Source organism: Habropoda laboriosa, unplaced genomic scaffold (genome assembly GCF_001263275.1).
Source record: "Habropoda laboriosa isolate 0110345459 unplaced genomic scaffold, ASM126327v1 scaffold214, whole genome shotgun sequence".
NCBI classification, from domain to species: domain Eukaryota; kingdom Metazoa; phylum Arthropoda; class Insecta; order Hymenoptera; family Apidae; genus Habropoda; species Habropoda laboriosa.
In genome coordinates, this window is record NW_017100328.1 from 204,827 (window position 1) to 218,566 (window position 13,740).

General features: G+C 36.9%; 1 protein-coding gene across 6 annotated transcripts in view; it reads left to right on the top strand.

The window, feature by feature from the left end:
* The window catches only part of LOC108574426 (segmentation protein cap'n'collar), a 130,397-nt gene that overhangs the window by 71,410 nt on the left and 45,247 nt on the right, over window positions 1–13,740 (top strand). For all 6 annotated transcript variants that reach the window (XM_017937013.1, XM_017937016.1, XM_017937012.1 and 3 more), the window contains exons 4-5: window positions 6,591–6,901; window positions 8,595–8,795. In XM_017937013.1, the coding sequence (XP_017792502.1) occupies window positions 6,591–6,901; window positions 8,595–8,795 (512 nt within the window). The remainder of the gene's footprint in view (window positions 1–6,590; window positions 6,902–8,594; window positions 8,796–13,740) is intronic.

The window sequence follows — 13,740 nt, forward strand, 5'->3', positions numbered from 1 at the left end:
TCACCGAGAAACCACGATGATCGCGTTACCATGAGAAAGAGTTACCTCGAATATTAGCTTCGTTTGAGATACCGCGGAAGTTTCCCGTCGGTCTCTGTTCTTCTTGCGCGAAATTACAGCGACCTTCTTCTTTTTTTTTTTTCTTTTGGTTTCTCATTTCAACGTCCTCGATTCTTCTCTCACGTTGGAGAGATTTTTCAATCGTCTTCGCGGATCGCACCGATAGGAGAGGTTTCTCGTTTCTTTGCTACGAAGTGTAATCGAACTGTATGAGATGTTTGCAGGCTTCGTTTGGATAATACTGGGACACTGCTACACACCTATGGCTCTTTATTGTTATTTATAAGTGATGTGAATAGTGCGAATAGTTCGCGACGTGCGATACACTGTAATTACGAGCAGTTCAGTGACTTTGTAATGTAAAACTGTGATGCATTGTGCTCGGTACTTATTAGTCACACTGTGGATTACTCCTGTATTACGGATTGCATTCTTTGAGGTACGATTATAGAGATATCATTTGTTTATAAGAAAACTCGCGGATAAATGGTTTTATAAGAAACGAGATTGTTCGAAGTGTAATGTGCCAGAATTGTCTGCACGGCAACAGGCGTTTCAGATCTTATGGAGAGTTCGTAACACAGCATTCTATAAATTTCGTTGGATTTTGCGCTATGTTTACAGTAAGAAAACTATTGCAAATAGGTTGCAATTTACGCGTAACTCGGAAGGTGCCGTTTAGACGTCGCGACGGCCGCAGATGCGCGGATAAACTACTTTGAGAAATAGCAAATAAGTTGACTTTTTCGAATTCAATTTAAATTTAAATCATACGTGAAATATTAAAAATTCCACTTTATTCCTTCTTCATATCACCACATATCTTAGTTATTGAGTGTAGTAATAAAAAACTGAATCGAATGTATAACGGTTCATCTTATTGATTCGAAGTGAAATTTGAAAATTAAAATAGCGATATTTATCTGCTTTCCAAGCTTGTTTTTACAATCGGTTTAATATAGGATCCAACGTTTCATACTCTGCTAGCATTGTCCTATTCTCATGTTTTATAGAACCTAAGTTCAGCTTACGATATTAACCCAAAAGATACTTATTATTACCTAAAACACAATTCCTTGTGATCAGTAAATTAAGTTTGCTTCTCTTCATAATCACTTTAATGTTGGAACCAACGTATCATTTTTTCAAACAAGTTTCACGTTCTGTTAGTATCATTCCATTCCCATAATTAATAGAATTTCCATTCTGCCCCAAAAAGATACTTGTCATACTCGAAACACGGTGGTCACTAAGCAAAGTTTCTACTTCAGTAGATGTAACCTCGAAGTTATTCTCCTTTTTCACGAAAAGTAACAGAATCAACTGTGAAATTTGCATCTTCTCGTTTTAACCCCTTGCCTTGTAACACCGAGCCAAACTCTTGTCACAGATTATATTCAATGTGCGACAAAAGTAATATATATTAACAAGAAAAATGAATTTTAATTCCATCTTAGTGTGCAGTATTTTAGTTTTTGCTACCTGACGCGGTATTAAAACGGTAAATAACGAACACTTGTATATTCAACGATGAAAAAAATCATAAGGCAAGTGGTTAATTACGATTCCTCGTAATTATTGAACGAGATTTAGACGATTCACCTTGTCCGATCGATACATCCTGGTAAAAGAAACTCGATAAATATCCTGTCGGCGACGAACAACAACGATCGATGATCGAGAAATAAGAATCGGTAACGGTGCTTACAAGTTCGGCTGTTTATTTTCACACCAGGTGAACGCAGAATTCGTACGTCCACTAAGCAAACGGAGAAATGAGACATCAAACAGTGTTTGTTGGAAGCGTGTCGTGGGTATCGACCATTTGTGGCACCCTTTTCACCAAACCTACAAACGAGAGATTTCCCTTGATATATTTGTCATTCGGCAATAGGACAATCGTGGTGGCGCATTCGTATCGTAGGATTCTCTCTATTCTGTATTGGAACGCGTTCGTGTAAGAGCCTCTAGGAAGTGGATATACGGTATTAGAGGCACGAATGCGCCCTGGTACCTTTTTGATGTTCAACCCAAAAGGGCCACTGGTCGAAAAATTTTGTCGAGTAACGCAAGAATTATTATCCGAAGAAGAAGAAGGACAACGGTGGAGAGAGAGGGGTAGCGGAGGGGAAAGAAAATGATCGTTAGACGCGCGCGAAATGTGAGAAATGATCTGTCGACGTTCCTCTGCGCTTGTAGAGAAATCCGACCACCGGTTCAAAGAAACCGTGGAATCGAAGAAAACTGAGAACCACGTCATTAAACGCGCCGTGATCAAGCAAATTCCCTTGCGGCGGATTTAAACGGGCGAAGATATTCCCTCCCCTAAAAGACGTTCCTTTTTTCGCTCCGCGTTTTCTTAACAATGCGCGACAATCCCGAAATGTTAGCTGCAAAGTGTTTCGTTGATAATATAGATAAATTTCAATCTGTTGCAAAAATATTGGAAAATATTTTTATTCTTTATAACGTTAGTAGAATCACCGGAAGTCGAATGGAAAAGTAGCTTAATTTTGATCAGACTGTTGTGGAATACTTCTGTTAATCTCGATAAGTTGGCAAATTATTTTTTTTAATACAATTTAATATCGAAATTTTAAGTTTGCAAATTATCGTAGAGTGGAAAATGAGTAATGCATAAAGAGAGAAATTTTGTTCTACCAAATTTTTGTAACGACGATAGATAGGATTGTAATTTTCCTGTTTAATTCACAGTTTTTGAAATAGCGTTTAATATCACAATTTGAACTTTGCAAATGACCGTAAAATTCACAGTTTTGTTCTACCACGTTTGTTCAAAATTAATTAAATTATTGTGAATTTGTGTCACTATTTATTAACTTCGAAATTCCGTAGTTACGTTTTCTATACTTTTGTTTAACCCTCGATAACCAAATTTTTCTAGAAAAATTACAGTGATTACAATTTTACACCCTTAAAAGTACTGAAAACTAAGAATTAATAATTATTACAAAAAATTCAATAGTATAATAGTATAAACAAATAAAATATAGACAAATAGATATGTAACTTTCAAGTCACATGGAGTTTTAAAGGGTTCAATTAAAACGACAAACCTGTAATTTCCCTGTTTAATTTGTAGTCTTTTTCAATACAATTCAGTATAACACAATGTTAACTTTGCGAATGATCGTAAGGTGGAAAATTATCTCCCACCAAATATCTTCGAAATTAAATGAATTATTACGAATTTGTGTCACTATTTACCGACTTCGAAATTGGTGGTACTTTTGTTTAAATTTGAAAAAAGCAGCGTTCAATCTATAGAAGGGAGTGCCCTGACTTTCCAAATTATAGGCGGCCATTATAGCGCGGTCGACCCCGCATTTGGGCCAGACAATGGCCGCCACTACTCGTTAATGTAATAGCCATCCTAAAGGTGCGATCTTCTTTCTCAAGGTACCGCACTCATGACCGGCAGAAAAACGAAAAGCCTCCTCTTTTTTTGCCGACCCGTCTGTCGTTCAGTTCAGCCGACCTGTCCGCATTCGAACAACCTTCAAAGAATTATTATTTTATGAGATTATTATCTCTAATAACATCACCTCGCGAGGAAAAAAGGAAAAGACGATTTCATCTGTCGAAATTTGTAGCTTCGTCGTAATTTCCATTTCCTTCTTCTTCTTCCTTTTTTTTTTTCCTTTTACGCGTCAAAACAAGAGTAATTAGAGTAAAATAGCTTCTCTGTGTAAATTTTGCTCCGCTGCTAAATATTCAACTTGCTAACCGAATACTCGAACAGCGGCAGGCCATTAAGTGTATACCTTAAAGTTTTTATTTCGATAGATGTAATCTCGATGTTCGTTCTTCTATTCCTCGAAAACACATATTCTATAAAAGTAATGGGACCAACTGTGAAATTTGCATTTTTTGTTAATTAACCCTTTCGCTACGGCACGCTTGAGACAAAAAGTGCTCGCTGGCTGTGTACCGGACGAAACAGTTATTATTCAACGCTGGCGTGAAAATAAAGATACGTGTGATTGAAAATCGACTGTTTAGTGATGGTCGAATCTCTGCTGCATTCTGGTCTTGCCTGACTTTCCAGTCGGCGACGATATTTTATTTGTCAAGTGTGAAAATAAATGTGATAAATTCTCTGGATTAGATGGGCGTATGTGTACGCTCATCGTAAATCAGCGACCGCTTTTACAGATCTATACTTTATATACGAGATGCGGCTGAAAGTATTGTACAAGCGAGAAGAATGTGATTTCTTATGCAAAAATAAGTAAAAAATGTGGAATAAAATTTTTTCAAACGAGGCTTAGTTTTTGAGAAAATCAGGTTTGAAGATCTGTGCGTGGGTTTGCACTAAATATTTGCATAGCTAACAAGGGAACATCTCGAAGTGATAATCTCCGATTTTGATGAAACCTTGGAATATAGTAGATCTCAAAAAAATATTCGATACGTGTTCTTTTATATAAACAATCGTCCACAGTGAAGGGGAGAAATATTTAATCTAATATCTCGAAAACTACTGGAGATGGAGAAATCGTGTAAATTGACGAATTTTGTGTTTTTCAGCAACAAATTTGAAAAATAACAAATAATAAATAGTTTTGTCTAAATATATTCGTTACCCTCATCTTTGAAGACGATTTTCACTGCTTCGATGGGGACGATTTTTCGGTACTACCATATACAAAAGTTTCATTAATATCGGTGATTATCACTTCGGGATGTTCCCTTGTTCGTTTGTATACAATGTATACGTGGCTTTAACGAGTTACTAGGTAAAAGAAAGTAGAAAAACAAAATTTTATCAATTAAGGAACTGTTGAAACTGGTGTCTTTACCTATACAAACGTACCCAATGGATTTTCAAACCTGATTTTCTCAGAAACTAAGACCTGGATGAACAAATTTTATCCTACAATTATTATTTACTTTTGCGTGAGGAATCACCTCTTGCAAGCTTGTACAATACTTTCAGCCGCACCCTGTTACACGCCCGTCATAGCGAAAGGGATAACAAATATTGAAAATTACCAAACAAAACTTAATAAGCTGCATTCTTGCCTAAAAAAAATAAAAGTAAAGAAAAAGTTGTCATTTTAATTCGACCAAATTAAGTAGTAGATATGTGTCTGTATACGCCCTTCGTAGCGAAAGGGTTAACAAAACAATATCGAAAATTGATACGCAAACTTGAATAAATCGCATTCTTACCCAAGAAACAAATGGAAAAAGTAAAATTTCTCATTTTCAACAACGTCTGTCTATTCGATTTTTCCTCGACATTTAAACGAAAGAACTTGATAACAAAGAGACGTAGGACATTGTACACATCGTAAGCGAGTACTTGGACGATGCGTTACGCATTTCGGAGAGCGACGGTGAGGCAAATGGTCTAGCGAAGACGTTCGGAGCGTGCGTAAGGGCTGAAGTAGGGTAGAAACGGGAACGCGCGATTGGCCATGGGGCGGGAACATTCGGGGGTTGTTCAAACCAGCAGGTGGATCTTCAACAACACCCCTTTGTCCCCCAATTAGTTACATTTTTTCCTTTCCTATCCCTCCTCCGAAATTTGACCTGTCCGTCGGCTGTAGTCAGTTCTCGAGTGGCTACGCCTTGAAGCGAACACAGCTTTAGTTGAGTCACAGTGAATTTGATTTGTTCGTATCATCCTAAGGATGATTATTATTTTTCATCCCTTTTCACGAATTCGTACAACCAGTTACAACGTAACTATAGTGTGGTGGATTTTTAATAGAAACCTCCTGATCGAACAAACGATGGACGATTAAATTTGTGCTTTCGTGTTTGCGTGTGTTTTAGTGAATTTTGTGTACAATAGGGAATTGTGACGAGAGCATACAAAAGGAATACAATCTTTGCACGGAATATCCGTGTAACAAACTTTTTGTGATCTAATATACGTCTCGTGTCGTGAAAAGTTGTGTAGAGAACGTTTTAATTATGGTCGAACGGAGTAATGTTAGTTCGATTCGACGAACAGTATCGTGACTTGGAATTTAACAAACGAAATAGTGCACTTCTTTAACGGCGGCCTTCCATCGAACGTATTTCTTTTTTCTCTCTCTCTCTCTCTCTCTCTCGTTTCGAGATTACATTACCGACTGCTAAATACGAATGATAGTACGCGGAATAAATTATAGTTGTCAACGTGTAATGTAAAAATAGCAGAATGCAATAGCTGACGGTTGAAGAACGCAATCTGTCCCGCAAGGTACAATCTTGCGAGTAATTAAATAGTTTTAAATGATCCTCAAGAATCGTACTCGGACACGCGAACCTGTTTACGGTTACTTAGGTTTCATCAACCGATAATTTCATCGCGTGCATTCCTTTCTATAAGTCAGCCAACAATATGTTGTTATTAAGATGCCAAAGGTTGAGACTTTAAGAGTAATTTCAACCTTCTTCCTCTTCTTTTTCTCTTCTCCTCTTCTTCATTTTTCAACGTTTCAACGATAATCTTTTTGTACGTTCTGCTTTTTTGTAAAACTCCGTTCTAGTTGAATTACGCGCGTGTATTACAGGTGAATATATTCTCAGTTCTGGCAATCAAGAAGAAAGTGAAAATAACACGATCGAAGAGGAAGATCAGCTTCTTGCAGACGCGTCTTTGGATTTAAACAATCATCCGTTGGCTGGATTAACAGATGATTCTTTGGGATTAACCGGCACATTAGAGCTCGAGAATGACTTCCCTTCAGACTTACTCGGAGGTAGTCTCTTAGGAAGCGCAGCCGTCGAAGGTCTACTCAACAACGATACTCTGGGCCTTCCCGACGGATTCAATCTCGAAGAGGCGCTACAATTGGTTGGCCTCGATGAAACTCAATCAGAGGTTTGTCTGATATTTATTTACGATTATCTTACAAGTTATATGTTGTATCACATACAGAGTGGACCAAATTTGTCTGGTACTATTTTAACCCCTTCACGTATGATTTCTTTGCTGGCTGTGCACCTAAGCGTCAAATATTCACTATTTCACTACTGTATTAATTAAAAAAAAAAAAAAATACTCAATTATAAATTACATTCGGTAATCCTCGGTTTCGTAAATTAAAACCAAAGTTAGAAATAAAATCAATTTTTGTTACTAATGTTTTCTACACATTTCGACCAAAATCTGTGCCATGAGTCTGTCTCGTTATTACAAGGCAAAGGGTTAATGAAGTGCACATGGAATGATTTATATACAGAATGGAAGATTAGGAAGAGACATAAATTAAACCATTTCTGTTGAGATAGAATTTGACTTTTGGTCCATGCTGTAATGTAGGTAGCAGTTACGAAATATGATCGAATTGATTTTTCACTAATTTTTATTTAATTTATTCTTTGTGAGATTTAATGTCGGAGTTGTAGTATTTATTTCATTTACTCTTTCTGACGTTTGGTACATAATTGTGCCAATCTATTTGAAAGGTCATGATGTAAGTGATGGAGTAGTCGTGATGAAAAATGAATCAATCCAAACAAGCACTCAGAAACGTGAAATATTCCACGTTGAGCAGCTTCATCTGCATCTTAGTTGTTTGTCGTTAACCCTTTCACTGCTGTTGGCGCTTATAGTCTCTTTGAAACATTTCCTCGCACTGTGCACTTGGCGCCTACAGACATTTTGAAGATTTCTTTTCAGTGTATCTAGGTACTGTTGGCGACATTTGACACACTTTCATCTTACTTTCATTCTCTATTTTTGCTCTTTGCGCGTTTCCACCTTAATTTAATAAACGATCAATTTTTAAGTTCTTAAAATATTAAAAACACCAGAGGCAGAAGATTTTGCGATCGCGATTACAAATCTAGCGTCTTTAGACTACCTGTCCATCTGAGAATTGTTTTAAGATACTCGATGATTGCAAAAGTTCATGCCCAATTTTCAGAGGTGGCGGAAACCTTGTCGCACTTGGGCACAAATATTTACTTTAACGTCACGTTACATTCCTATCGAAAGATGCACCGCTTGTGTCTTCTATTTTCAAATGAAATGTGCCATTGCGCACACCCCGCTTGTGTCTTATTTTCAAATAATTGTTCGTTTCGTTTTATTTTCAAATGAAATCTGCCTTTGTACACACCGCTTGTGTTTTACTTTCAAATCGAGCAAATCAAACTTTTGCAATCGTCCAATAGCTACTCTCGAGAGTACTCTCAAATTTAGGTGTCCGGCTCTTCACCAGCACTCCCGATACGCTAATAAATTTGACTCTCAAGAGAGCAACTCGTGATAGTTTTACTCTGAAACGGACAGGTACCCTACTACGCAGAGTTGAGAAGAGTTGGCTAGCGAAAGGAATGCGAGTCTGATTTGATCATATCACCGTAGGTCCACCGTTTTCCGCCGTAATCCTAGAAATGGGACACGTGCATTGTGATTACCGACCGACGCGAAAATTGCTCGACGGTGCGAGCAAAGTATCCATCGCTAGCTATCTCCTCATCTTTGCATAATACTGAAATCTGCCGCAGCGAAAGGGTTAAGGAAAGTACATGACATCGACATGATAATATGACGGCTGGTTAAATAGGAAACGAAGCCGGAAGTGAAGAAGAAGAAAGAAGATAGCACCGGAGGAGAATCCACGAGTGCAGAGGGCGAAACGGCTATTATCAGCTCGAGCAGTGGCGAGGTCGCGAAGTCATCTAGGTGCGAGGATCCTGAAACCGGCGACATGATTCACACACCGCAGTTTCATCATCCCCATCATCCACACCATCGTTCCTTCCAGGTATGCACGACCTTCATTTTTATTATCTCCAGGTTATCACGATAACCGTCCCTACTGCAATACCTGCTACACTTGCGCGGTATGAAAAACTGGTAGTGTCGTGACCTCTGGATTGAATATTAAGTAAGCTGGATCAAAAGGAGATACACTCAGGTAAAAGAGTCTCCGTATGTACACCTTGTTAGAATTTGTTTTGCGTTGTATAATTTTGATAGACAATGTAGTAGGTAAATGATATTCACGTTGTTTTATTTAGAAACGTAACATTTACTATTGGTACGAAAAAAAATAATTTACATTTGTTGTAAATTTATATAAAATAGTCTGAAAAAAAAAGAAAAATAATTTACAGTTGTTAGTAATTGAGGAAAGAAATATAAATAGATATTTTACGCAAAATAATCTGAAGAAAAATGATTTATATTTGTTGATAATTAAGGAAAGAAATATAAATTAATCTGAATGGACATCAAAATTGCTTAAATAAATAAATAGATATTCTCCATTGTGGGAAATATATTTTGAGTAACTCGAGTCTTTTCTACTTGTTTGTACACAAGAAGATAACTTGTATTTGCCTTTGGAACCTTGTTTGCAGACATTTTGCTGAATTCTTAGATAGGAAATCTTTTTCATCTAGTTTCGGTGACATTGTTCTTTCTCCTCAGTTCAACTGTTAACAAATTAATGTAAATCAGTTCAATAGTGAATGTTATGCTCCCAAATAAAATCACCTAGACATTATTTATTAACTGTCTCGTCTGTTGAAATTATACAACGCTAAATAAATTCTAATGTGTTGAACAGAGACTTTTTTGACTGAGTGTAGACAATCAAGCCGTACGAGTATTCCCGATGAGCGATTCAGATTTGTATTAAATAATCTCACCTTGATTTACCTTTATATGTTTGAAACTGCCAACGTGTAAATATGCATAATGTTCTTACAAACATGCTACCGGGAATTTACGATTGCTCCACTACAGTTAACGTGCCGCGTGTTGTAATCAGATAAGATATTTGAGATCTAATGTTTAAGAGGAAATATTCAAGAGTCTAAATTTTCAGATAAAATCCTTACTCGTACACTTGTATTTCATAATCTATGTCTTTTTTGCAAACTCCTTGAGAATTTTTAGCAAATATTTCGGTTATGGTTTCGTGAACTATTTTTTTTTTTTTTTTTTTTGCTATTTTTCATGATCTATAATACAGAAAACAGAGCACGCGCAGATTGTGTACCACAAAAGTAACTGTTGTCGTATTTTGGTGCCTAGCGAGATATTGACAAATTGACAAATCCGAGAACCATACTCTTAAAAGTTAGTAGTTGTATGTTTCATTCAGTTTCATTTGTCCAAGTAATACGAATGAAATATGAAAGAATTATTTGATGAAAATAGGAAATTCGTGGACACGCGGCATTTCGTTGTTACAATTAACCTACTTAAACGAAAAAACAAACTACTCTTTTGTAATTCCGATGCACAACGACATAACACGAAATTCGTACAATACTGCTTAATATTAGTAACAATACAACGAAAGTTACGTGACTGCCGAAAGATCGAACAAATTTAAAACAATGAGATGCATAAAAAGTACATTCGAGATGATACGTTTTTCTTTTTCGAGGAAAGACTATTCAATAATCAGAGTGTAAATTCAGTCACTGACTATATCTGTCGCTTATTTTTCGCGTCAACTCGACACACTTGTACCGCGAGTTTCCTTCTAAAGTGTTTTCATAATAAAAAACGTGAATATTAACTAGTTAGACAGTTCACTTAGAAGAAGAAGAATAAAAACATAATACGGCAATAAAGAGATTAAACGAATGAACGTGTCCGACACGAAAAAGTCGCTTCGTACCTATTCCATACAGTCTGTTTTCACTTTTAGCATTCAATACGAACTTATTTTGTTGTACAATACAATAGTGATAATTTGATCGCTTTATTACCGACAAAAAATATATTTCTGTTTGTAATTTTGTTACATATGGTTCTGTTCTAAACTTACACCGATGAACAGAAAAATTCTTTGGAAACTAAGCAAATTATAGTAATTATTAGGTAATGTAAAGAATACGTACGATTACAGAGAAGGATAAAAATAATTAAAGCTAAGGTAAAATGAAATGTAAATGAAAGTAAAGAGTTGGACAAACAGAATTGATGGTCTATGATCAAGAGTACTTAAAACGGTGTAAAAGAAAAAGGGGAAAGAAAAGCGTTGAAAGTTGAACGAGGAATCTTATTTCAAAATCAAAATATAAATGAGAGTAAAGAATTATACAAATCGAATTGGTGAATTTACAGCGTACCAACGATTTTAAGTAATACATTTCCATAATTAAGAGTATTTAAAATGGTCTGAAGTAAAAAAAGGAAGAAAAACATGGAAAATCGAACGAAGATAAATAGGTAACTAAAATCTAGCAATGTCCTCTCTACGACACCGAGAAGCTTACAGATCAGTGGAATACTTCGATATCTCATAAAAAAAAACATTATATCTCGCAACGTTTCCAACTATACCCAACCTAACACAGACATTACCTATTATTACAGCTCAATCTCCTCGATTACATTACATATTATTAGTGCTGAATCTCCTCGATTACTTTTCATATCATCACAGCTCAGTCTACCGTGTTACTTTTCGATTTAGTCGAATTTCATATTTTCTCAAACGTCCAACTTTCTACAATACTTAAGCGATCGGTCTTGAAACGGTAAATACGAAGCACCAACTGAGACATTTTCTAAAAATTTCAGTCTCGCGTCACAAGTGTCCGGGAAAAAGGAGAAACACGTAGGTTCTCACAAAAGAGAAATAGTTATTTTGATAATCGAGGTTGCACTATATTTTCCAACATCCACCACATTTCTTCGAACCTACTGACACACATAAGATGCGCGGAGTCTGTCCGAGATACGATCTGTTAATGCAATAAACGCCTGTCGCTTAGATCGAAATACACGCGGGGATATTGCATAGAGAAAAGCCGGCCGGCTGAGAAGATGGTCAGTTCTCTCTCTCTCTCTCTCTACGTGTGTGTGTAAGCTTCTCGGTAAAATAAATATTTCCACTGTATTCGCAGACCGGACGTTTTTACATCTATGTTTCCACTTGCCTGGTATCCGGGCGAGAAAACGTTCGCGCCGGTACTTCTTCGCGAGAGAAGTCACGTCGTTAGACGAGAGGACGATCGTGACAATGACCTACCGAGATAGTCCTCGACGACCGGCGAACGTGACGCAATGCGTACGTGCACAGGACTTGCATGCACGTGGAGAAATACACCTGAAAAGTTCCGCCAATCGGAGAAGTCGCAGATCCCTACCATGATCCCTGCTGAGAGCGCGATCGCGATCGCGTTGTTGTATTCCTGACAACGCGGTCGTGGCTAACACTCGCGTACTACGCGCAGTTCGAAATAAACGCAGACCTTCAAGGCGGAAAACGCATCGCGCCGTTTTTTCTCTCTCTGGCTAGAAGAGAAATAGAGAGACAGAGAGGGAGAGAGAAAAATAGCAAAAACTTCGCATAGTTTAAGCTACTTCGCACAGGGAAGTCCTTAGATAATCCCAAGTTCGTCCTGTCGAACACGATTTAGTGTTCTGGATTTAAAGAAAAAGTGCGGTGTTTTTGTCGTTAAGAAGGAACTGGAGAGGATCTCGCGAAATCATTTTTGCTGGTAGAAATAATACAGCGGGATGTGTGATATACCCTGTCATGATACGAACTGATGTACTCTACATGTTAAGCTGCTTGGTTTCTCGTTATCTCGCACGGTGAAAACGAAAGGACACTGTGGATATTGTTCGTTTTACTTGGATCTTCTTCTATCGTTTGTTTGTTTTTGTTTTCTTTTTTGATAAAAGTGCGTGTAGATTTTTGTGCACGAATGACTCTGTTCTGAATGGACTAAGTGTTACGCGAACATTGATCCCCCAGGAGAGTTAAAACAGGCTATCCGCGAACCGATCGCGATGTAAGAACTTTGAAGAGAAAATATTCGCTTGGTGTGATGACTATCTCGCTTCCTCTAACTTGTGGTGCTTGCTTTCGTTAATTTCGCACATCGAAAAAAAAAAAAAAAGAAACACCGAGCGACAAAACTGTCAAACGAACGAATGGTTTTCCAACGCAGCAGACACACATGAACGACGTGCAGCAGTTTATCCTTAAGTCTCACTCGCAGAGCATCGAGCAACAATATCAAGCTAGTTCAGAATGTTGGAATCTGGTTGTGGACGAAGGTGTTTTTCAGGTATATACAAATTATACGTAATTATGTAAGGATATACATAGCTCGTGTAAGACCTCCAATAATTAAAAAACCGTTTTACCTATACTTCGATAGATAGATTGCACATTGGAGGAATATAATGAAGGGATTATTGCATTTATTTTCCATGCTCCGTGTATTTCTGCGTCATTTGAAATCTAATTAATAATAGTTATCCTTTTACACAAGGGAAAATAATATTTACGAGTATTGACATGATTTTATGAACAGACTCTCGGTTTCTCTCGAGTTCCGTGGTAATCTTGTGACGATTCGTTAATTTCGTGAAACCAAAAATATGTGCATTATGAGAACTTTACATCTTTACAATTTTCCTTACCCTAATCTAATTCTATATTTACAATTTTCTTATTGAAAAGAGTATCAACGAGTATCGACTCTTATTTTCTCCTTCGTCCAAATTCTTCCTAAATGTAAACAATTGAATGGGCAAATCTACCTTTAATTATTAATTAGAAGATCAGAACAGGTGCATATCAAAAATGTAAAATGTACATTACGAAAGAAAAAAAAGTTGAAAGATCTGTAATTACTATTATAGATGTATACGTGTAACAAAAAGAAAAATTTTCCAAACTTGCAAAACTGCAACGATAACGTATCCATAGGTACAAAATTCGTCAACCT